This window comes from Streptopelia decaocto (genome assembly GCF_964273445.1).
Source record: "Streptopelia decaocto genome assembly, chromosome: 5".
NCBI classification, from domain to species: domain Eukaryota; kingdom Metazoa; phylum Chordata; class Aves; order Columbiformes; family Columbidae; genus Streptopelia; species Streptopelia decaocto.
Window position 1 is genome coordinate 67,363,380 of NC_138659.1, and position 25,774 is coordinate 67,389,153.

At 40.0% G+C, this 25,774-nt stretch overlaps 1 protein-coding gene across 2 annotated transcripts in view; it reads right to left on the reverse strand.

Annotated features, from left to right (window-relative positions):
- Positions 1 to 670: 670 nt before the first annotated feature.
- The window catches only part of FGFR2 (fibroblast growth factor receptor 2), an 85,846-nt gene continuing 60,742 nt past the window's right edge, over positions 671 to 25,774 (reverse strand). For both annotated transcript variants that reach the window (XM_082054568.1, XM_082054567.1), the window contains 9 exons: positions 19,187 to 19,338; positions 15,490 to 15,611; positions 14,752 to 14,862; positions 13,816 to 14,006; positions 10,368 to 10,490; positions 9,019 to 9,089; positions 6,864 to 7,001; positions 5,933 to 6,038; positions 671 to 2,442 (listed from right to left, as the gene is read on the reverse strand). In XM_082054568.1, coding sequence (XP_081910694.1) covers positions 2,278 to 2,442; positions 5,933 to 6,038; positions 6,864 to 7,001; positions 9,019 to 9,089; positions 10,368 to 10,490; positions 13,816 to 14,006; positions 14,752 to 14,862; positions 15,490 to 15,611; positions 19,187 to 19,338 — 1,179 coding nt within the window. In that variant the 3' untranslated portion in view covers positions 671 to 2,277. The remainder of the gene's footprint in view (positions 2,443 to 5,932; positions 6,039 to 6,863; positions 7,002 to 9,018; positions 9,090 to 10,367; positions 10,491 to 13,815; positions 14,007 to 14,751; positions 14,863 to 15,489; positions 15,612 to 19,186; positions 19,339 to 25,774) is intronic.

The following is a 25,774-nucleotide window of genomic DNA, read 5'->3' on the forward strand; positions in this document are numbered from 1 at the left end:
GTTTCTTGGGATTGGTAAGGGATTTCTGGTCAAAGCTGAAAAGACGAAAGCAAAGAATATTTCTGTGTCTGGAGCACTTTCATAGCATGTGATGAAGACCAGGCTCAATACCCTTTCCTGGCCAACCTGTAACAGTAATGTGACCATAAAATTCCCATTTCTGTCTCAAGCACCAGCTATTTTCATGTGCCTTCCTTCTGTTTTCAAGCTTAAAAATGAAACAAAAAAAAAACCCCTACAAACAAACAAATCAAAACACGAAACCTCCTAACCTTTATACTCTTTCTTGTGACTTTACATCTGTTGCGGTTTTTAAAAATATCTTCATTGCAAATGGTCCTCCAAACTCTCTAATATGGACAAGAAACCTCACTAATTAGATACAGCCAGACTAAATAAAAAGAGAATATATTTTATGTCTGCACTATGAGCACTTCACATCATTTTCCAGCAAATAACGTCCCACTCCACAAACACCAAGGACTATACATACATTTACCCAAATAACCCCTGTTATTCATGAGTAGACATTTTATAAGATAGAGGCAAAAGTATCATTCCTGGAAGAATTGCTTTGTAACACAGGATCTACAAAAAGATCAAAAGGAAGCATTTCTGGACGTGTTCCATCACTTGATGTTCAGGAAACCATTTTGTATGACACAAAGGATTAGGAAAAATAAGCTGCATGACATTTATTTTGTAATTTTAACATTAATATCTGTAGAAACATTTTATTGTCAGTACAAAAGTTAACAGAATTTAAAACTTTTTAGCCAATTTTTTTTTTAATAAACCAAAACACCACCACATAAAACAGTGTAACTTGCATTCATATTGCATGGCCGTATCAGTGTGAATTTTCTGCAAGTAAAACCACGAGACTTCGGTAAAAAAGATACAAACAACTGTGATATTTTAGCACAGGCCAGTGCTACACCTACTGTTATGGAATGGATCCGAAGGAAATACCGGAGTCAGCATGAATTAATCCCTTAAAAAGATGCTGATATTCCTATGGCAAATTGTCATTATAAACAACTCCTCTTTTTTTAACTTAAGTTACAATAGAGGGATAGTCTAAAAGGCAAAAGGATCCAGGCCAAAAGATCTGGAACCGATTATCCAAGTCGGGGAAGAGAACTGTAGTTAATTTGAGGCATGTACAACTCACGGTAGAAGCTCAGCTCCTTTTAGAGCAGTACGTTCTGCTGTGGTTATAGACAAATCAATGTCTTTCCTTACTTTAGGAACCCTCTTCAATATTTTCTTTATTTTCTTTTTTTACATGGAATGATTATGCTTTTTGGCCACGGGAAACACTGCTAAAGAGAAGAGTTGGATTGTTAAAGTGACAGGTATTGAGAATAAAAGCCGTTCTTGTTAAAGGATTTGGTTTGGATAAGAATAATCATCTGACACCGCAGTTTTTTAAACACAAATAAATCAAAAGTTTAATTCTCCCAAATTAGTTATATACTGTAAATATTTATTTTTTTTTAAAGATCTGAAAACTAGTAAAGTCTGAGCAATATATCTACTAGTTCTCTGTGCTGCCTGCATAGAAATGCCATTTAAATTACAAAAACACAACAACCCTATAAACGATTAACTGTTTTGTACATTACCAATTAGTTAATAAATTAATGATATACCATTTTCCCTGAAAGCAAAGTATTTTCCACCTTTGGATGGTGAAAATTAAGAAAATCTGTGTAATAACAGCATTTAGCAAATAGCTGTTAAAAAAGAGACTAATTTGCTAGGTGGATCGGGACATCCATTTTTAAATCAATACAAAAAATAATTCATTGTAAATATATATAATATATATTTATACATATTTTGAATATATTTACATACATCCAGCACCTATATACTGCATTTGTGCTCTGTAAGTGTGTGCCAACATATATTTTCTCCAAATATTACAAAATAAACAAGAAAGGCAGACCCAGAGTTGCCTCAAGTCCAACTGGTCCATTGTACAAAAAAAGTCTGTTGCCGCTTACAGGAAGCCAGACAATCCACAGCGATGTGTATCTAGACACAGCTCATAAACATTCTTCTTTGTTGGGGATATTTTAAGTTGCAAACCAGGAGATTCTTTATGTAGTTTCTGACTGGTCTCCTCACAGTTTTTTTCCTTGTCTTTCTTTTTTTTTTTTCCCATTTTTCATATGTACAAGCAGAAACATAAGGGTCCCGGAGAAAAGATTTTGTTTTGTATATGGTAGGTAGCTTGATGTTCTCGTTTCTTTATTCCTCTGTATGATTTCATGTTTTAACACTTCCATTCATGTGTTGGTACTTGGGAAGACAAGGTTCATAAGGCATTGGATCGGGAGAAAAAACAGAGTCATCACCTGAAGAACACGAGCTCCTCGTGTCAGGGTAACTGGGTGAATACTGTTCAAGAGGTCCACTGAGGTCCAGATACTCCTATGACAAAAGAAATAAATTGCATTTTTAGACAATGACTAAAACCGACAATAACACATTACCCCTGCTCAGATTTGGCTTGATTATAAAATGGGTAAAAGAACAGTTTAAAAATGACATTCATTTCAGTAACGCAATTGCGTTCAAAACTGCTTAAATATCTCATAAAACAAGGAGCTTGAATAGAGAAAGAAAAACCAAACTAATAACACGGGGCTTTTTCTGAAGTCCAACATCAGCAGCATTAGCCGCGTCAGTGGAAACAAACATGCCAACCACATCAAACAAAGACTTTTCACTCGCAATGATAAAAATGAAATTTCATCTTAAATAGAACCATTTTTCTTTAGCACATGGTAATGATTTGGAGAGGGAAAGATGCTTCCAACTTCATATTCCTTTGGTCAGTTTGAATATCTGTTTTATACTCTGCAATATTAAATTTGTGTTTAAACATGCAGTGGCATACGTGCAATAAAGAACTGAAAGGGAAACAAAATTAAACGCACTAGATTCATGTGTGTGTGTGTGTGTGTGTGTCCCAGAGCAGCCATGACCAAAGCAGTCATTAAAAAAGGAAATAATATCTGCTGAATCGAAGTTTTTGGTTAAGGCCTTTTTTTTTTTGCTAGAAACAACAGTTTTGGCAGGAGAATAAAGTTATTTTTCCCCTTGAAATGCTCCTTCTCTTTCAACTTCTAAAGGCAGCTGCATTCATTTAAATGCGATCTCTTCATTTGCTAAACCACAAGTTATGATCGCACTGACAAGACAAGTCTTCCACCTCAGTCAGTATTTTGTGCTGCTGTGCTTAGTTTTGGGGTAATTCAGCTCTTGGTTAACATATTTTTAGCCAGAAATTCAATCATTACCATATTATAGTTAAAAAATGGTCACCATTTTAAAAGAGCAGGGAAATGTAAGATCAAGCACGGTTCACCATACCAAAAAGCTTGATGTAATTCAGTTACAAATTCAGTATTTAAGGTGGGATCCTTATCCCCTCTCCAGCTTCCTTATCCAATGTCAAGGGACAGAATCACATCAAGGGGCATAAGAAGTTTCCAATATCACGACGGTCCCTGGTTTTGATACAATGACACAACCATGAGGTTGATTCGCATGGATTGGGGAAACATTGCAGACTACTCGGGGAATAGCGTCATTTGGAAAAGAAAAACCAAAACAAAACCAACCCAAAAAACCCAAATAGTAATGGAGAAACTCAACAGGTGATGGTTCAGCATGGAGAAGCGCAAGACATTACCATTTCAGCAGAAATCATTACTTGCACAAAGGCAGAAGAAGATATTATTGACTGCCCTAGCAATTTTTTGAGTTGTTGGGTAAACCAGGCTGACCCCATTACCAACATTTTCCTTTTTTGGGGGAAAGTGCCACTGTGGAAAGGATAAGCAAAAGTATTGTCAGACTGATGCACAAAGGACCTGCGCTGCAGGAAAACCATGAGGATTACACAAAATCAGAGATCCCAAAAGCACAGGCAATGGAAGAAAATGGGACACACTGGAGTTCTCAGGAGACCCTGAGTGAGAACGTGACGAGTTTTCAGGAACATAAAATGTGCTGCAAAGACAAGTGAAATAATTTGCTTTCTATGTCCAGGGTAAATAGGACAAAAGGAATATCTTATGTTGAAAGATTAGAGATTAGGAAAAACTTTAAAGAGCGTAAGGCTAATGAAACAAAGCAATACACTGTCAGGGGGTGATGTGGAAATACAGCAGTGGAGATCTTTAAGGACAAGTTACATAAACATCTGTCAGGAATGACAAACGTATAGTGGATCCTGCCGTAGGCCGACGAGATGGACTGGATGTGCTCCTGAGCTTTTTCCAGCCGTTTTTTCCTATTATTCTAGTCTAAAGTAATTTACATAACCCTAAAGGCCTTTTCAGGTTACCTTTGAGATCATTCCAGGTCCACGAGCAGTACAGAATTGGGAAGGCAAGACGGTTAAACGCACACAAGAAAGAAAGCAATATCCTTTCCCAGGCTCAGAATTGCAGCCCAGAACCTCCCGCTTGAATTTGCAAACGCGGATCCAGTCCAAACCACCCAGCGCTCTGCCGTGGCAGCCAGCCCACCTCCAACCCGTCTTGTGAAATCATATATAAATTAAAAAATAATAAAAATACAAAAAAAAAAAAAAAAGATGCTGTTAGTCCTGGATGAGGGGAAAATGTTAACAGTGCGCAGAGCTGTGTTACTGAATCCATAGGGAGCGCAGATTCCTGCCTCATCTCTGAGCCATCCCTGAAGGTGCCACTTCTCAGAGTGAACTTCACAAAACAGAATCCAGATGAGTTTATGGCTGCTACTGAAGCCAAAAATCTTTTTCAACTGGACCTGCTGGGCAAATGATGGCAATAAAAAACGGCATCTCTTTACTCATGTTCTCCTGTCATCTCTGCTGCGTACGGCTTTCCTAATGCTGCTTAATAATCCATTTTTTATTTCTCCAACAATTCTGAAAAATTAGAAAGTAATGTTGAAGACCAGTATAAACCAATCTAAATTTTTTTTCTACCTTATTCCCCCCTTGTAAAAAAGTACTATAAACTTTTCTCATTTGCTATGATTATTTTGAAAGGGTCAAAATGAGTCGTTGCAACTTTCCTCTGTAAAGGTTTTGTTCTTTTTTTCCTCCCATCATACATCTCATTTCTCGGAAATGACAGGAATTTGTAAAAGATTTCTGGGGCACCAAACATTTTCTCTCAAAAGTAGTTTCCACCAAAAGAATCAACATTGCCAACATTTGTGATCTTCCTCAAAGGTGCGCGTGATTTAGCGATAAGAGGACCGATTCCTGGGTGAATACCCTAATCAGTGTGCTCCTTGCTAAAACTAATAATATCTCAGACCTCTGAAAGAATGCTCTTCAAATAAAACCTTTTTGCATTCATATATGCCAACCTGAAGCAGTGTTAGGCAGGACCTTTGGATAATTGGATGGCTGTTTGCACATTCCCCGTGGGTCCTCGTTCCCTCCACAGAGAGCTGTTTCAGTGAACCTAATTCACTCTCAGACAGATAATCTGAAATCTACCATTGACAGTTTCTCCTCTTCTGACCTAGATATCATGCCTGGGAATCAAACTGAGTCGATAAATTAGAAACACCATGAACTCTACATCTCTCCTTTCACGCGAAACTCATGTTGAAACATAAACATCGCCTCCCAACCTGCCACATGTAGTCCTTGGATACTAAGATAAAAACATCAAAAGATGCAATGAGCAATAAACAAAACCAATTTAAAAAATGTGTTTCTGTTTAGTTACATAAATCAAGGCATAATGGTAAGAAACCGAGGATTTCATAGGATATATAGTTGAGCTGCGTGTAACCTCAGAGGACAACGACAGAGAGAACTTGAGCAGGATTGCATCATTGAATAAATTCCATCTGTCTCCTGGACTATTTGTCCTGATCGGCAGCTTATGGAGGGAAACAATTTACCTACCTCATTAGTTGTGAGAGTGAGAATCCGATCCAAGTCTTCTACCAACTGTTTAAAAGTCGGTCTCTGTGAAGGCACAGCATGCCAGCAATCTCTCATCATCATATAGCTGTAAGAAATGCACATTTTCTTAGCTTAATTAAAATCACGCGTCCTCCTTGTGAACCTTTTCATACACAATGTTCTTCATCACAAGTAAAGCAGCGAGCGCCCACAGCCCTACACATGGACCACTGGCTTTGCCAAAATTGCACAATACTCTCACTTCTCTCAAAAGTGAATTTCTACTCCTCTCTCTCTCTTGCCTAGTGTCTAAATTACCCTTTTGTGGACCTAATGCTGCAGCCTTCTGTCCCAGGAATTTCAATGGTATTAAATTACACATGGGTAAATATTTTTGCACACTAAGGATTGCAGTCTTTGTGAAGTGAAGAAATTAAAATGGGTAGGAAAAATGTAAAAATAGTCAAGGGCTATACTGAAATATCAGAAAGAGAAAACACTCCCCCCTTATCACCAGGGGATAATGTTGTGTTACTGCACAAGTTCCCAGATGTATTTTGTTGTGCACAACACCAGTCTGATGTGCCTTACATATGATCAGTGTTTTTTGTGCCATTTAAGAATTTTCATGTAACGAGATTAAAATAAAACAAATACAAGTGTAAAAACACTGACAAACACTGGCTGTAGGTGATCTCTTCTCTTTTTTTGAATGGTATCACAGCAGGACGTGTAAAGAAGTAACGTCTGTCAAATATTTCCCAAAGACCCTGTCATACCTTTTCTTTACGTATCTACACACACGCATCTCCACAATTTTAGATCAAGGCAATTCTGAAAATGTTTGATTCTGCTGGGAGTAGCATTAACCATGTGAATTCAGTACAGTTTATGCCCCTCAGTCCTGGTACAGCAAAATAAGTGTTCTTACAGTTCATTGGTGCAGTTGGCAGGTTTATCCATTCGGTGCCCTTCTTTAAGCAGCTTAAAAAGTTCCTCCACTGGGATTCCTGGGTATGGCGATCCTCCTAATGTGAAGATCTCCCACATTAACACACCAAACGACCAACTACAAACCAAAGAGAAAAGCGCATTAGAAGATCTGCCTTGCTGCTGAAAACACAGATGAGTCTGTGACAGATGCAGCGACTGCCAATCCCACTCAGGAGATGCTTAAATCAGCATCTGCCCAACTCTTGATGGCCTAGAGCGGGACATGGTTTAGATAGGATATTAGGAAAAAATTCTTCCCGGAAAGGGTTGTCAGGCATTGGAACAGGCTGCCCAGGGCAGTGGTGGAGTCACCATCCCTGGAAGGGTTTAAAAGATGAAATTCTTAGGGACATGTTTTAGAGGTGGGCTTGGCAGTGTTGGGTTAACAGTTGGACTCAATGACCTTAAAGGTCTTTTCCAACCAAAACAATTCTGTGATTCTATATCATTCCGTGAAGTGCATCAGGTGCATGGGCAGCATATAGAATAGGGACTGACCTGAGCATCTTCTCTAACATGCTCTTTGCCTTGTCTGGTGTGCTCCAAGCACCCAAGTTTCCAAGGCTACTGCAAAGAATTGGGTCTTCACAGCTTAATTCTGTACAGAACACTCACAGCTCAGCTGGTTTCAAATTATATGGCAGGACATTGTGACAAAAGCAGGCTGTTCAAAACAAAAATATTTTGCATCATTCTGCTCTTTTATTTTTAAATATATTTTTGTTAGGAGACGAAGGAGGATCATTTTAAGCCAGTTTTCCTGCCTGCTTGCCACATCACGCCTTGCTGGCAACCCAGGGCTCTTTGGTTGGCGGCTTTGCCAGGTGAGCAACAGCTCAGAGCTCGCACCAGCTCCCGAGCTGCTCTGCAGCTCTCCCAGTTTTGCTGTGGTATATTTTAGTAAACTGTTTGCACAAACTTACAATAATATTATCCTTAGCCATCTTCAAAGCCACCATGGGGCCAAGAGCCTCCAGTTTCCAGCACTTGAAATCCTTGTGCCCGGTGGCTGCTGAGGAGCTCAGATTGTCTTTCAGTCCTGAACCAGTGAAGCAGTCTACTTCACATTCACTTAAATATTTTGCCAATATGTTATTTTAAAACAAAAGCTTGATCCGCCCTAAACCTCTGCATTTATTTTCCTTTGTAAATAATGCAAAGATTGCAGGAAAGCCTCAGTAAAATGCTTTTATTAAGGAGAAAGCAGCTCAGGAAGTGCACGCAGGTTAAAGAAAGGGGAGATGCCTCTTATTTTCTCCACCCTTCCCTTTCTCTTTTTAACCCTGCACTGACACGCATAACCTTTTACACCTGTGCTGGGAAGCATCCAGCCCTTTATGGTTAACAGCTTCTCTTGAAGAAATAAAAAACATAAGATATTCATCTGCACTGCATAAAAAAATACACATCTACTTCAAGCACAACGCACACGAGTATAGTAGACGGGCCCAGGAAACTGTAATAGGAAGCAGAATAAATCCTGAGCGGTTGCATCAGCCAGCAGGTCTGTGCACACATTAAAAGATTTTGAAGTGTCAGTCCAATGATTTCCTACTACATGTGAAGTACTGCTGGGAAGCAATGAAGCTTCTAAAAATCTGAGAAAACTCCTTCAGTATATCCAGCCTGTGTTTTATTATACCTAATCTTAGCACAAATTTTTTATAAGAAGTTTTCAGCAACTTTCTTTTCTTTCTTTCTCTCTCTCTTTTCTTTTTTTAAACCTGAAGGAAGTCCAGAGTATGTCAAAAGCCAAGCAAATTAGATAGACTCTTTGTAGCTGCACATCCGTAAATAAGTTCAAGGGGGGAAACTTCCGCACTGACAGAAGGAGGTTCGCATTTTCCACCTTTCATGTGCTTTGAAGCCGGGCAGATTAGTAACAGAGCACTGGTTAGCAGTCTACCATAAAATCCTCACTTTCTAAGGGCAAGTCCTGTTCCGTCTATTAATATGTGAAACGGAATGAGAACACTTAAAGGTAAAGGACAACAGGAAAATACATTTAAAATATCCCGAACTTTAACAAATACAAATCAAAACAACCCTCCTTCCCACCCCCAACCCAAACCCATTGAAATAAGGCCACTTACACATCACTTTGATGTGTGTAAACTCTGTCAAACAGAGCTTCTGGAGCCATCCACTTCACTGGAAGCCGTCCCTGTAAGTCGGGAGGGGAAGGGAAGAAAAATTACAATGGCAGCAATTTACAGGACCATTTCAACACCATTTTTTTTTAAAAAGGTTAATCAATTCTCCAAGAACAGTCTTCTAATGCAAACCAGCACATAACTGACCTTTAAAACTTTCAGGGAAAAAATAGTAAAATGGGCTAAAGTAGGGAGACTGTTAAGAAAACTGGATATAAACACTGAAGACAAAATTAAATGCATTGAGGGCTCCCAAAAAGTTACCAAACTGCTTGCTAGGAGAAGCAGATGAAAATTAAGAAGAAATAAGTTGAACAGTAAGCCAATAAATTTTTTCCTGGTCCACCTTTTGCAGTGATCCAAAGTTCACAGTCACAACTGCCTGTTGCTTTGCACACAAAGTCTGCGCAGAGCCCAAGAATCGCACTAAATCAGATACGAAGGTTCCATTCCCTCCAGTGCTGATGTACCCACACCTGGTTGCTCTGTCTCTTGGAAGTAGGCAGATATTACCATTAAAATGCCACTAATCACTTAGTGCTTGTTTTCATAGATAAGCCACTTGACATGATGCTTAATAATAATTAATATTTATACAAAATATTAAAGTCTGTAGAACTGAATGAGTTCTGCAACGCTGCCATCAAAACCCAAGTGTAGCTCTTCAGGATCTTAAGAGATATCCTGAGAAGTAGGTGTAAGCTGTTCAAACTAGGCATCAATAACTATATCTGAAATGTTTTATCTTCTTGATTGGGTACAGGTTAAACAGCAAAACAGTGATAAAGTGCGGAGTAAAACGATGTTCTCAACCCCTAGCCCTACTTTGATACTATTGCCATAACTTGTACATAACAAGCTAAGTACAGGCAAAAGGCATGAAGTTGTATGTTGCATGGCCACACATAAATAGGATTTTTATTATGGTTATTGCTAGCATTGTTTATACAGTGTTTATCAAGATCTTAGGCTTGGTACAAAATGACCTGGAATCAACAGGAATATTTGCGCTTATATGAAGCGACTGGAGTCAGGGAAACACAAAAAACAATGTTTGTATTTCAGCATTTCTAATGAATCATACAATACATAGCCTCTTTGGTTATCTTTTTAAATAATTGTCACTATAAAAGAGGACAGAAATGCTTATGTCCTTGATCCCTGTTTTCTGTCTGCAATGAAAAGTGAGGCTGATGTACAAGAAGCCCATTAAGTTTATAACCACAGTTTTGAAGTGTATCCTTGAAAGAAACACTGGTTTCCCAGAGATAAGAAAACCATCCACTTACATTAGTAGTCTTTTTGTAATAATCTATATTGTTGATGTCTCTGGCTAAACCAAAGTCTGCTATTTTCATGACGTTATTTTCAGTTACCAAAACATTTCTTGCAGCCAAATCTCGATGGATGCACTGGAAAGAAAAGAAAAAAAGGCCCACTGAAATAAACTGCTGTAAAAGTGAAATTACTTCTACACCATTAACTAAGTCTCCTTTACAGATTTTAACCTAAATCACAAGATGGAAAAGCCACACATTTACTACAATCCTGCAAAATATGACTGTGTTAACTACTGCAACCCATCCCCTCAGCTGCTGTTTCCAAGTTGAACAAGCACCCCAGAAGCGTCTTAGAAAAGCCTGGCTTATTTAAGACTTTTGTTTTGCTAAGGCTGAAAACTTGGGTGGTGACCCGAACTGTGCAAAGCTGTCTGTGATTCACTCTCCGTTACACGTGCCCAGGTACAGGTTCTGCGGCACGTCCATTGCAAATACTGTTAATGAGCATTTTATTACATTGCTTCTCTTAAATTATCTCGTCTCATCAGAACTAAAACCTGACAGTCTGGATCAGTGCAACTATTTTTAATATAAAAGATCTTAATATGAGATACAGCCACAGTATATAATTTTAAACTAGTTGTCTGGGGTGTGTGTACTTACTTCAACCATGAGACTGTAACAATTTAATTAAAACAAAACAATCAAGGCTGGGCTGTTTGCCTTTGAAACAGCTTTGATACTTAATGTGCTTTCTCCTCAGAGTTTTTTTCCTTCAGGTCAGCGTTATTCTGAATACTTGCAGCTGATTCTTGACACTGAAAGGATGTTGTCACTGCTCTGGATATTATTCCTGTGCTTAAGCAGCCTTATTAGTGTTGATAGAAGGTGGCAGCAGGGGCATGGTAAGAAACATTGCATTTGGAGTTTTCCCAGGATATTCTACTTCAAGTTAAATATCACTTTTAAATATATATATATATATATATTTTTTTTTTCCCTTCCTCAATTTTGGATTATTATGTTGTCCTCTTTATTTCAGCATGTGCATAGACATGCTGGACTGAACCACTACAAAAAAACTGTACAACAGTCAAGTTCTTTCCTGCATTATAACTTGCCCAGCAATTTTCTGAGACCCCTTATCCTGCATGGGTAAAATGAGTCTACAAAGCTTCTGCTCCTCACTGGGTTAGCCATGGGGAAATGCCAGTAAAACCTGCTCCAGCAATGCCTTGTGTGCACAGGACCAGACAACAGTCCGTGCTTTCAGCATCAAATCAGTCTTCTAACTCAACACCGGCAATGCTATGGTAGCAGAAACAAGACAGGTTAGCCCTCCTGTTTCCCCGTCCCTGTTCTCAAACAAGAACATCCTCTGAGACACGAGGAACCCAATTCAGTTGCCCAAATAGAAGTGCTCTCATCTGAGACAGCCTGTGATATCCAGGGACAACACAGGACCCACAGCTACCCAGTGCCTTTCCAGAGCATCAGCCTGCAGGTACCACAGAGCACCTCAAATGGTGTGGAACACCTCTGCACGAACACACCAAATGATTCAAACCCTAGTACCTTCTGTCAGTATATTTCTGCTTTCTCACACCCTACTGACTTACAGCTGAGACTCTTCCTATCTTCAAAATGGTGCCATTATTGATTCCCATCACTGACATGTTTTATAGCCAACCCTCTGGTCTTAATGATTTGCTGCTTCTTTGCAATGATCTGGGCCAGCCCCTGTATCTAGAGCTACCCTGTCGTTTTTGTGCAGCACTGGAATGATGGAGAAGACATGTCAACAGAATTTTTAAAAGTATTAATCTAACTTAGAAACAACATCCCATTTCCAACATACAACTGCTTGCAGGGCAAAAAGTTGGCACCCAAAAACCTTCCTTCCTTTTCTTTTTCTTTTTTGAGGTCTCAGTGAGCCATTTATTGGATTGAAATAACAAGAACACCGGTCTTCTCACAGTTCCTGCATGATGGAAATACTGTGAGAAGACCAGCTCTCTTCTTATTCCCGCTCAACAAATGGATTCCCTAAGGGGAAAAGCACTGATGAAATACAAACAGAAATGGTGGGATATCTGAAGAACTGGAATGCGCAGTTTTACTATGTATCGCCTTTGTTTTCTCCCCCGTTCTCTGCCTTGTGCAATGTCGCACATTCAGCCAAGTTCGGCGCGGTGCTGACCAAGTGTTTTGGCAAATGAACTGGATCAAGGATGGGATGGTCCTGCCATGTGCATCTGTGCGAGCACACACCTTGGCAGTGTCCTACAACAGCACTTCAGAGCTTCCCAGGCAGACGCTTGAGAGCAAGATTTGTCAGTCAAAAGATGTATTATTTTTCTTTCCCAGCAGTTTGATTTTCTTGAGACACAGCTCCTTGCCAGCCAAACATTTCTTAGGAAGGGATGCCCTAACGTGCTTTACCTAATACAATACTCAAGCTTGCTCCATTAGAAGACTTTGTCTTGATGTTGTGCCTGTCACCCTGTCACTCTACTGTGCTGAGAATTACTATTTTGAAACAAAAGGAGAAAAGCAAAATTAGACCTCGATTCCTCCGAAACTCAGCTCTGGTTTTGCTTAAAAATACTTGGAGTGGACATGGCTGGAAATTGGTACAAATCCCAAAAACCTCCCCCTAACTTGCAGGAAGCACCTATCATAAAAATCTGGTGCTCTGCTGTAGACATTGGGTACAAACACCACCCAGGGTTTTCATTGATTTCCTGTCCACCAAGCCACAATATGTTCACAGAGTTACTTTTCCAGGGCTATTTAAGGTTTCATAATTATAATTTCATCAAATTACTGGTTTAAAAAAAAGTTTGAGGAAAAATTGAAGAAATAAGTGTCTATGGACATGACAGGATAAATAAACTCTTTCAACAAGCTTGCACTCCTGACAAACACCAATTTCAAGTGAAGCACATAATTTAAGTGACTAATTCACTCAATTTATTTTTGCCTCTTCTGTTCACAATTTTTGCCCTGGCATCTTGTGGTCTTCTCAGCTCTGCCTGTTATAATTCTATAAATCCTTTCACTAACGGAGTTAATTTATTTTACATTACTGTGTGAGCTGATTTGGTCGATTTGACTGGAAACAGAAGGCAAGTGGTGCCTGCTGTCTCATGGGGAGTAATGTGACTTGTGTAATCAAGTGACCACCTGTGCTTATGAATTCAAAGTGCATGTATTTACTTTAAACAATCCATTCTGGGCCTCATTTTAGCAATGACATTAAACAGAGATTAAAAACTTTCAGTATATTAATTTTCCCACTGATCTCCAAAAGCACGGATTATGCAATTTCTTTGAGAAAAGTCCTTTTCCCAGCAAATTCTTGAACGCAAACAGACGTTAACAAAAACTAAACTAAAGAAGTGCTGAACAAATACACACCAGGCGCTTTGTGCAGTATTTGCTGAGTTCTACCTACTTTTTGTGAAGCCAGGTACTCCATCCCTCTTGCCAACTGGTATGTGCACGACACTAAGTCCTTGAATGTCATCTGTTCTTCTGGTACCCTGTTAATATCAAACGAATACTCCATCCCCGGGGGGCGGCGGGCTCGCAGGTACTCACGCAGGTTCCCTTTGGAAGCATATTCTACTATCACGTACAACGGACCTTGGGATAAACCGGGTGAAAACTGGAGTCAGGTTGAAGGGTAACATGTTTTTATGTAAGGAAGCACTTAGCGATCTACAACAAATGAGCTGAATCGATAAATGTTTAACTGTGAAATCAGTAAGCACAAATTTAAAGAAAGGAGGTCTGGACTTGGCCCAAAGCTCCATGGCAGGATAGTCGCAGAGCTACAATTAGTAGCTGAAAGTGCTTAAACCCTGACCCATTGCCTACTCCTTCCAGACCATACCATGTACTGAAAAACAAGGATTTCCAATCAAACAATACCATGAGATCTCAAACAAGGTCAAAGCACTTAAGATTTTTTTAATTTCCACAATTTTATGCCATACCGCATCACTTTACGTGACAAAATTAGCTTTTAATAAAAACTCTCTGGTCTTTAGAGAGTTAAAGTGCTCATTTCACATTCGTGGGATACAAGTTCCACTAAAGCAGGGCTGACAATTCAGAACAACAGGCATAGGTAAAGCCTCCGTAAAATGTCATTCTTTCCCTACAGCAAGGGATTAGAGAGTTTTCATATGATATAGTACCCTTTCTCATATTAAAGCTGCAAGTATAATGAGACACAGAAGTAAAAATATTGCTGCTAAGCTGGGGAAATATCTAAAAATCCCATCACAGCATGACCATTTCCTTAAAAAGCCTTGAAAAATTATGATTAATGAGACTTCCGTAGACCTGTTGGAAAGTCCTGAGTTACTTTATTTTCGTTACTCACCATCCTGGGTACAGGCTCCAAGGAGATTGATGATATTTTTATGCTTCCCAATCATCTTCATCATCTCCATCTCTGACACCAGGTCAGATAGATCTTTTTCTGTGGCGTCATCTGTACAAGACACAAGTTCAGTTCATATTTTCTAGTGTGCCAGCACAAACTCCACTAAATCGCAGCAGTTGGTGTAAAATACATGCTTCAATATGCAGAATATGGGACTTGTTTTCCAGTGTACACATTACAGAAAGTCATATGTTATGTCCTAACAAAAAATAGTCTCAACCTCCTCGTTGGACTGACCACCTCTTCAGTGTTACATGTTAAGAGGCAACACAGTAATATCAGACATGAAATTGCTGTCCTTAGTTATAAAACCTCCAAAAACTATGCCTTTCCTGCAAACTAACCTTACAATTAAACTCAAAATAAATAGGCACCAGCCACCTGGACTGAATGGGCTGGGATCTACACATGGACAGCGTCTGACGTGAACTGAACTAAAAGCAGAGAGACCCACACGATGGTAATACATCTCCTGACTCCTAAATACTCGCTGCCCAAGATAAACAGGCTGTCAAGGGTGCAGATTTACACCCCAAACTGCTGAAGACTGAGGTCAGCTATGTGCTCTTTGACCCCCCACTATGATGACAGAGTTCAGATGCCACAAAAGAAACATTTTGTGAATGAGAACAGCCACATCACCCATCCCATTCCCTGATCAGCCCATTTTCTTACCTTTCAACATCTTCACTGCCACAGTCACTGCTTCTTTGGGCCTGTCTTTGTCAATCCCCACCGCTTCGGCCATGACGACTTGCCCAAAGCAACCTTCTCCCAGGGGTTTACCCAGCGTCAGCCTAAGGGTGCAAACAGGAGATTAACACACAGCATCTGGCGAAGGGATGCAGGCAGTGAAATTCCACGGCTAAATATAAAATGCTTTCAACAACTTGCTGCAGCATGAAGCATTTATCATATGGAATTAATGAGACCCTGGGTGCACATCAGTTTTCATGTGCACCGCAGCGTGTTTTCTTAGGGACAGTACATCGAGCATCTCATATGGGCACATCAGCTGCTAAACCCAGTTTTTAAACTCCCTCTCCTTGCATTAACAGGCTGTACTTCATGGCAAGACACAGCACAGAGGGGCAGAGCTTTCAAAAAGCATCAGCCTGCAGCTGAAATTCAGGAGCAGCCAGCAACACACAAACTTCTCCTGTCACTATAACATGAGCGGTTGTCACCTTTTTCACATTGGCTGCAAGGAGAGGAAAGAAAAATTGGTTTGTGTGCATTGTCCTGTGGTTGCTTTCAGGCAATGATTTGTGTGGTAAAGGGAGGCATTAAGAGCAGAGGGATGTTTTAAATAAAGGGTGTTTCAAAAATGTGGACCCAATTTAAAATCACTGTATCTGTGCAACCACAAACTATCAACTATCTTCTCAATGTTGTCCATACAGCAGGTGGAGGGAACACAGAGCATTTATTAAAAGGTTACTAAAACCTGATAGCTCATTAAACCATTTGTAAATTTTTGTGTAATTGTAACATATTGGGGTCCATCTTTGTGAAACACGCCCTATTACTAACTCGTGTGATGTAACAGCACAATGCAGACAGAAACGAAAATCAAACATCCTTTCAGGCGGCTTAATTTTAACTCAAAATTAATATTCTTACTTCCTGTACATTTGCTTGAGGATCTTTCCTGCACCAAAGGAATTAGGCAGGACAGAGACAGCAAGTCAGTAGCCACTGTGTTTGTGTGCAGCTGTGGGTAATTAAATTATCACACTCATTTCTCTTTCGTGTGGCTGATGGGTGGCCAGACAACCACCGCCTCCTTCTGGGAGATAGGAGTGAGGATGAAGGTGAGAGAAGGGGCAAGGATAAGAGGTCGGTGACAAGCATGTGGCAAAGGCTCAGCGTAAAGCCTGGATGAAGACACCAGTGATGCTCAGGCAGCTGGAACAGCTGCCAGCAGCTCCCATGGCCACTGTCTCCTCTGTGGCAGGTCCTGGGGCTGTGTGGGCACACGATGCTCGCTCTCCCTCCCCAGTGATGCTCTCCCTGCCCAGTGGGGACAAAGGCAGCATCTCCGTGGGACAAAGCACCTGGCAGATCCCTGACCAGCCGTCCTCTTCCCAGTCTTCCCACCCACAGCCAGATCGCTCTTCTGACATGCCCCGCGTTCCCCCAGCACTTTGATCCCTTAAGGGGCGAGACAGGATGCTTTATTTACCCACAGCTGGGTCCAGCACAGAGGCTGTTTCTTGGCTGCGGGCTCTTTGCTGCCACAAATGTCGTGTGTGAGGGTAACAAAAGATGCCTCCTGTCTGCAGCACCCAGGCTCTGCTCTGAGAGTGGGAAGCAGGGACTGGGGGAAACTGAAACTATTATAATCACCATATCGACATAAGAAACCTTTTAAAAAGAGCAGTCATTAACTGGGCTATGCAAAAAGCATTTTGTGGAGCATACACCTGGTAGCAAAACCTGCTCAGCTGTAACAGACAGACACAGAGATGTCGATCTCAACTTTAGGAGGGTAAAGAGATAAAAAAATAAAAAGAAACTTCAAAGCCTCTGGGCTAAGTCTTTTTGGTTCCAGTGTAAGTGCTTAAGGGCCACATTCATACTCTATAACTCACAGAAATTATAATCTAACTGCAGAGCAGTGCCATGGCAGAAACCAGGGGGGGGGTGCTGGGCAGGTTTAATATTTCTAACGTTATCCAGTGTAGAGGCGAGATTCAATAAGCATTTTCTTAACTGAGTTCTTAAAGTCCTGGCTTTCCATGGTCAAAAGCAGGATTCACAGATATGATATACATAGGAACTTGTTCTTAAAAGCATAGACCCCTGTCTTCCTCCCTGAAATACATGGAGAGGTTGTCATACCATCAACAGAAGAGTGTTAGACTAGGGCTAAGTTGTTTGAAAACCCCGCTTATCTGCTCAGGCATGAGACAGAAGGGAGAGATGGTTCCTCCCAAGGGCAGCCCACAGACTCCTTGTCAAATGCCATCTTTGCCTCGGTGAGAATTCCTCAAGCTTTTTTGCATTGGTTTCTAAAGCAAACACGAGTTTTAAAAGGTGCAAAGACTGAAGGGCAGTATATGCTATGCTGAGGTCATCCTGCATTTTCTCCAGAACTAAAATTGAATTTAGGATCTTGGCAGAGAACAAACATTTGCATTGGAAACTGGTTAATTTATGTGCTATTGCCCTGCTAGGACTAAAAGTAACAAACCCCTCATTGTGTTCCTCCTGCCCCCCAACCTAATAAACCGCCTCTAAATAGCCTCCTTTCATTGCAAATCTGCTCCACCTACATTTGTGCTGAATGCTGGTTTAAAATGTTTAGCACTCTAAAATTTTCCGCATTTAGTGTATTCCCCCAGGGCAGGGGCTGACAGAAGCACATATACAGGCCCCCACTGTTGACCAGAATACTGCAGGTGGCAACTACAGCATTTTATGCTACTTTTCAGCTACATCATTAAAATAATTTCTGGAACAGTTGTCAGAAGGTTCGAAATTATAGCTCTTCCATCCAAAAGTTACAACGCTGAACTTTGAAAGAGAACTGTTCATGACAAAAGGTGTTGTTTTCTCAAAGCCACCTACAGACTTCCCAAAGTTGGTACTAACTTTAATATATATCATAGTTCTACCTGTGTCAATATTATCTTTTACATGTCTTTTTTTATATTAAGAAATATGGTTACAGCTTTAATTAGATTATTCAGCAGCTCATTTTGCATGTTAGTCAACAGGCTTTGAAGAAAATATTATGTAGCCACATGAATTTGCATATATCAAATACCTAATACTTTTAAGCCCCAGAAGTTGTATATGTATGTACACAATATCATTAAAAAATCAACACAAAATCCTACCCAGAATATCCTGACAGAAAGAATAGACTGTCTAATACCATATTCTAGATTTTATCTTTCTCTCACATTATATTTTAATACATATTTTATAAATATTAAACAATTAAGTTTAATATTTCAACTAAGAATCATGGCTTAATATACAAAGGTATTCCACGGGGAAATCTCGACTGCCCTTCAACCAGGGTATGTGGACATCTTGTCCCATCTAAATAATAGGTATTTTGAAATAACATTTCAGATTCACTCCTTTCGTAACAGAGGAGTTACATTTCAACAGTGTATCTGAAAACCTACCAGAAATCTGAAAATAAAAATCAGAATGATGCAGGCAGAAGAAATTCAGTTTCTATTCAAAAGAAGACTGAATTTAGATAATTAATTAGATTTTGATCTTCAGAGGCGGTTCAGCTGAGATTTTCTTTTAACTAAAGAAACCCTGGGAGACATCGGGAAAGATGTTTCCTCTCGTGCTGCGTCATGTTTTTCAAATGTGTAGGTAGCGTTAAGAGAAACAAGCTACGTACTTATCTCTTGGAAACTCCCATTTGGGGTCTTCTGGCAGTTCATATTCCGAGACTCCTGCCAGCATCGGGGCATCGGCAGCGGAGGAGAGACGAGTCGTTATCCTCACCAGCGGCGTGTTGGAGTTCATGGAGGAGCTCGAGTCCGCTGACACCTGTGGTTGCAATGCAAGATGCAAAAAAAGAAAAAGACAGAGATGTAATCTTGACCCAATATCTGAAAAGCAGCAGCATCTGGTAACCAAGCCAGCTCAGAACAGTGGTTTTAGGAAAAAGTGGCTGAATCTTCTTTCTAGTGGACTATTCTCATATATTTACCTTCCCTTGTAAGCACAATACAGACTCTAACTGCTGCCAAGGCTGTAAGTCAGGCCCATAGTTTGAAAATCCTATAAGTTTTAAATACATATAACTCAGAATGTAAATTCAGTAAACTTCTCCCTCTTTACATTTATCCTTGGACGCCCAAGTGGGTGGAACATACCATGAGCAGAGGTGACCAAGAAGCTCTCTTCTTTCACTCACTTGTAGTTGTCTGTATTACCACATCTTTTCCCAAATCAGTACATAATCTATTTTTTTTTTTGTATTACCATTAAATTGAAATTTTCAATTTTTAATTGAAAAAATGGTATTTTTGCAAAGGCTCCTGTACTTTTCATCAGCGCTGATTATTATGATCACATGCATATTACTGTGTAGGAAACGCTGGATTCTCTCACATATTTTCTAAACATTGAGTATTGAAAGCATCAATAATTGGGGGATCCTTAAGTCTTCTGTTAGCTAAATTCTTAATTAAAGATTCTTCAAGGCATGGAGAAAAAATTCATAAAAATAATTTATAATGTCTGATGCTTTGAAATGTAATTCACTTTAGAGTATGATTTCTCACTGGCCTCAACTATACATTTTCCTTATAGTATCAAAGGTACTCAGTGATAACTGCTTCAAAAAAGGAGGCAGCCATTACCATCCACGTTAAAAAACTTGTTTTGGTGTGAAGGGTGCATCTTCCACAAGCTGCTTTCCTCAAACCTGCAGCAGCAGTCTGCTGACCTCAGAGTTTCAAGTGAATGCTTGTTATGGCCACTTTGTCCCCTCCTTTACATGACAATCCTTCTTCTCTCTTCGGGCCATGACAGTCTTGGCCAAGCCCAGATCTGGTGGCCAAGGCGGGATGAAGGTGGTTTTGTGATGCCATCACTGGTACCCGTCCTCAGGTCAGGCAGCAGGAGATGCTTCTCGGCCAGCGTGGCTGGGACCCTGCCCAAGCTGGAAGCCTGCAGCATTGGAATAACTACCACTCCTGACCTTCATCCTCATCACCTGGAGTCAACTTTTGACACCAGGTTTGCTTATGTAAAGTGTCACCAGGCTACAATTTTATTCCAGAGGTCTTACAACTAGATTAAAAAAAAAAAGCAATTATAAACAAACAGATCCTAATAACATTAGAGAGCAAATCAGAGACACGCAGGGATATGAGCACAAAATCCTCTTGTCTTGGAGACACCTGAGAAGCGCAACTCAGTGCTCCATTATTACAAATCCAATTAGCAGTTACAGTGTCTCAGCCCACGTAATTACTTGAGTTCCTCAGAACAGGGCTGAAAGGCTTCTGCAACCATGTCAGGCTCTTACACAATGTATTTTGACAAGACAAGGCTAAGGCTCTCAAACTAATTCCTCATCATGACTCTGACAACCTGTTTTGTTCGAGAGGTCTCTTTGCAGGTCGACATACTCAAACCCTTCTCATCAAATGGGGTTGGCTTCTTGACACATTTTTTCTAAGACCAGAGATTAAGACTGGAAAGAAGTTGTAGAAGGAATAAAGTGTTAAGGACTGCTATCTAAAAAATAACCTTGGTAATCAGTTTCGCAGCTGACTGACAGATCTATCTTGATATCAGAAGCTCCAGCTTCAACATGCGAGATGTGGTATCTGTGAAATGAGAGTACAACTGAACAAATAAGGCCACCATTCAAATCAGATGGACGGCTTTTCCCCCATCCATCCAACCATCGTTAATGTTAATATTTACCTTCAGCAAATATAAGTACCTGGCACATTCCTCTAGGCTAATAAATACGGTGACCACTTGGGATACAAAGAGAAAACTGCTATTAAGCCAGACTACGTAGCTCTAAATAAATCGGTACGTGAATAGTGAAGAGCGTCTTTCGGGAGATGCTGCTTTGCCCAGCCCAGAGGGGAACACACCTGCTGGGGCTCACCCAGAGCTACATGGTGGGTCAGCAGCAGAACCTGGACTTTTACTTATTTTTTTGCTCATTTTCATTATTTTACTACAGTTTGAAAATGATGGTTCATGAAATGAACTAGCTCAGCACTAAGAAACGTGCAAATCTCCACAAAAAAATGTGGCAACTCCTCTGTACCCTACATCTGCCCCTGAATTTCTCTTATTTATTATTTATTATTATTTCTCTTATTTCTCTTATGTCCATTTTTAAATTTCTCTCACTGCTCAGAAACTATTAACACTCTACAATCACTTCCTTCACGTTTCCAAAATCAACCCACCAGCCATCCTACCAAGATATTTTTTCAAGTCCTAATTTATTTATTAACATTGCCGTTGCTTTCTCACCTTCCTTTGTCATTATAGACATTGTTTTCATGGGACATGAAGCTGCAAAACTTAGATGATATCCCTTACGTATAAGAAATGGCCCAAGATGTTCTGGGATCTTTTTTTTTCAAGAATATAATATTTGTATTAGACACTCTTCGGTGCTTCATCTTTTCACTGGCTCTTACACTCACAATTCAGCAGTCTTAACACGGTTAAAACCTATAAATGTAAACTTGCAATAAACTGAAATACTCTGGTGATGCATTTCAAACACAGAAGTTAAATAGTAATAATGTATAGGAAAAAAACAGGTGAAAGACTCTGCCAATTTCCCTTTTAACACAATTGCCCATGTTTACTTCACACGATAACTGGATGATTGGCCGGAGATGCTGTAGGTAACCGAAATGCATTAACGTGGATAGGACTGATGACAAATCCAGAGGAACTACTCGGTGTCTGGGAGAAGGAAAATGGACTGCACTCCCCAGGAATATTCATCTGATTAACTGGAGCAGCACAAGGAGTTACAGGAGCTCAAGGGCTATAAAAATCTGCTCCAGAAAAGATGAAACCAACCCAAGTTGGCCTATGGTTGGAGGAGATTTTCTGTTTCAAAACGGCCTTTCCCCTTTTCTGCAATAGTAAAAATTTAACCTTTGAACTCATCCTTTTTTTCATTGGCTTTGAGTGCACTATAGAACAACGAGAAAAACCCTACCTACTCCAAGGTCAGTGGATGTGGTCAACTTTAATCTACATGTATACATCTAGGTAGTAGCATATAGGAAAGCATTTTTTCCACCTTGCTACTTTCCCTTTTTCACCTGCAGCACTGGTTCCCAACCCCTTACCATGCAGGTCCAAGAACCAGTGACACTCCTGCCATGAACCCCACATTTTGGCATGTGGAGTTGCTTTAAAGTATGTGGTTGTTCTTTTTGCTTTTGGTTACACAAAGATTCAAGGTACACAGGACACAGGCATGACAGAGGCCATCCTGAGTATTTGCAGCAAGCTTGGAATCGTCCATGGCCAATATACAGACTCCAGGGCCACTTTTGGGACTACCAGGTGCCAAGAAGCAGCAGCTGGACATCCAGTCAAAATTCACAAACTTCTTGGACAACCACCCAGCTCACCAACATGGGAAAAAGGAACAACAGAAGAGCCAGGGCAGAGAAGCAAGGAAGGGCACCTGATGTAGGTGAAGTAGACATCTTCTACTCACTGTGTTGGTGACACTTGTTTTAAGCAATGACGCTACACTAAGGAGGTATTTTGAGTGTTTAATTAAAGTAAGGAAGGCAGAAGCTGACTTGAGCAGAATACTGAAAAAAACTATTGTGGCATATATTAACCTCAATAGGAAGGTAGAACTCCACCAGAAAATATTCTTTGTGCTTCCTTTCTGTTTTTAGGTGGCCAGAACCAAGGAAAGTACTGGCCTTAGGCAGATCTTTAGCTCCATATCTGGACTTCAGAAGGCAAAAAGCCCACTGTGCCCAAGCCTCATGCACCAGTGCATTATTATAACCCCATTTTAACAATACATTTTTCCTTTGGCTAACACACTGTATTCAATCAGCTCTGAGATAATGCTTTACAAACATTTCTAAGCAGTGGAGCTTTTAAAACAAACAAATATTTGCTGGAATCTTTAAATGCTATGTGGCAAAATCAGCTGCAGAGCAGTGCGTAATTGTCTGTAATTGATTATGAAGGGTGTTTTCCTCCACTGATGATTTATACCATATCCCGAAGCCTAGATCTGTCAGTTCTGGCACTCAAGCTGTGAGATTTTAGCAGCCATGCAGTGATTTCATATAATTGTCAGTCTTTTTGAAGGCTCTGCTATAAAAGTTAATTTGAAGTCACATGCATATATGTATATAAATATAATGAGTAAGTAATGCTATTAGCTGTTGATAGAAACGGTCCATCTCAGTGACTGGATCTAAGAAAATATACGGTTGAATACATGAAACAAGGTTAAATACATGAAACTGAGGATTCCTGATCTAAGTACTGGTGTTTAAAACACAAGCACACAAGCACAACCCCTTCAAGGAAAGGGCTCCTTTTGAAACACACAACAAATTAGCAAAGTACTACTAGGCAAGTCAATGGTTTCCATATCAAAGGATAACACAAGAAACTAAAATATGCGTTAAGGTAAATGTCTTGCAACGCATCCTACTGCAAGCTGTGTATTAATTTTTGTATTTCAGAGTCTATTCCTAAAAAAGAATGATATTTTTACAGCTCCATACTATGTGAAATACTATATTACTTCACTTGTTCCATATTACTTTCCTTTTTTTCAGGTTGCAGCTGCCATAATAATTTTGAATTAGGCTATTTTGCTCGGTGAGCTTAAGTGTGACTTTAAACCAATCACCCTTTGCTCATCACAAATGTCCTCACTATATCTTTGCAAAGGATTAGAATCAACAACCACAGTAGATACAAGCTAATAGGAATGTATTTAGAATACTTAGCATAAGAAATCTTTCCTCCCCTATTTAAGACACATATATACACCCAAGTTGAGAGCGTCCAAATTTGACAGATGAACTGTGACAGCACTAATGAAATGCTCTAGTGGTGACAAACACTTGTACTTGACTTTGACCGGGCAAGGCACAAGAGATGGGACCTTCTATAACTGCTACAGCAGCACTGTCTTTTTGTCTGTTTTAGTTATAATTTATTTGTTAAAAGGAAACTAAAAAAAAAGTTCTACAAAATAAATGTATATCCTACTGAAGGCTGCTCTTTACCTTTTGGCTCAGTAAACTTGTCACCAAAAGCTTTTACTGCAAATTACCTTGTGATGTTCAGTCCTTTTTTCCCCTCCCTTGAGAGCTGGTACTGCTATAAAGAACACGGTTAATGGCAACAGAGCACTGCAGCTCTCTGCTTTTCTATAAAGGAGAGAAAGTGCTTGCTGGATTTCCCTGTAAGCAGTTTCCATTTCGAAAACCAAGTGCCAGATCCTAGTGAGGCTGAGGGTTGTAGGGGGAGGGAACTGATAATTCCCGACTTCATCATGACCCTTCCTATGAATGTGAAAAGAACCGCATCTTGGCAGAAAAAAAAATAAATGCCTGCATGTGGGGAATGATAAAATCCTGTGGTAACTCAGACTAAACAGCGTACGAGAAGCTGGGGCTGCAAACTAAACCAGATGTTACTCAGCAAGACGCTGATCCCGCTTAGACAAGATGGCATCACAGTCATGCGAATGCCTCTTCATGATCCAGGATTATTTTCATATCCACGTCCTTTGGGAGCTTGACCCAGCAGCAGAGAGCTTTGAAAACACTATCGAAAATTCCCCAATCTATGGCCTCATTTCTCTGGAATTCCAACAAATTCCATCACCCAGCCCCAGACTGCTGCCCAGTTCTACCTGCCAAGAGCATCTCCCCTGCTTGCTCTCACCCATCCTCTCCACAACTCTGTCTCTTTCTCTATTCCTCCCCAACAAAGCAAGGGAAAACATTCTGTGATCAATAAACAAATAGAGCTTTAGAAACAAAACTCCACCAGGCTTTAAATACAACCCTCTGAAACACAAATAAAACGAAAGAAAAAATAATAGCTCGGTGGTAGAACAAACCAAACCAAGTTAAACAACCCAGAAACACACACATTAAATAAAACACCTCCTGAATTAATTTTTTAATTCTCAATTTGTGCCAACAATTCTGAAATTCAAGAGCAGCTTTCAAAGATGCAGAAACTAAACAACTGCTGCGGCCTTAGAGCCCAAGGAGACGCTAACTGAAAAGTGAAGGGGTCTTCATTGCTGATGAGCAAGTCTTCTGGGACTGCTCATCCCATCCTGCCTTTGCGAGCTAATATAACCAATTAGCGAAATGACCAGTGAAATCATAAAAACAGAAATACAGATTTCTTTTAATGCTTATAATAGTTGTATTTTACTCTACGAAGATACAAATGCAGAGAGCCCTTCAATGAA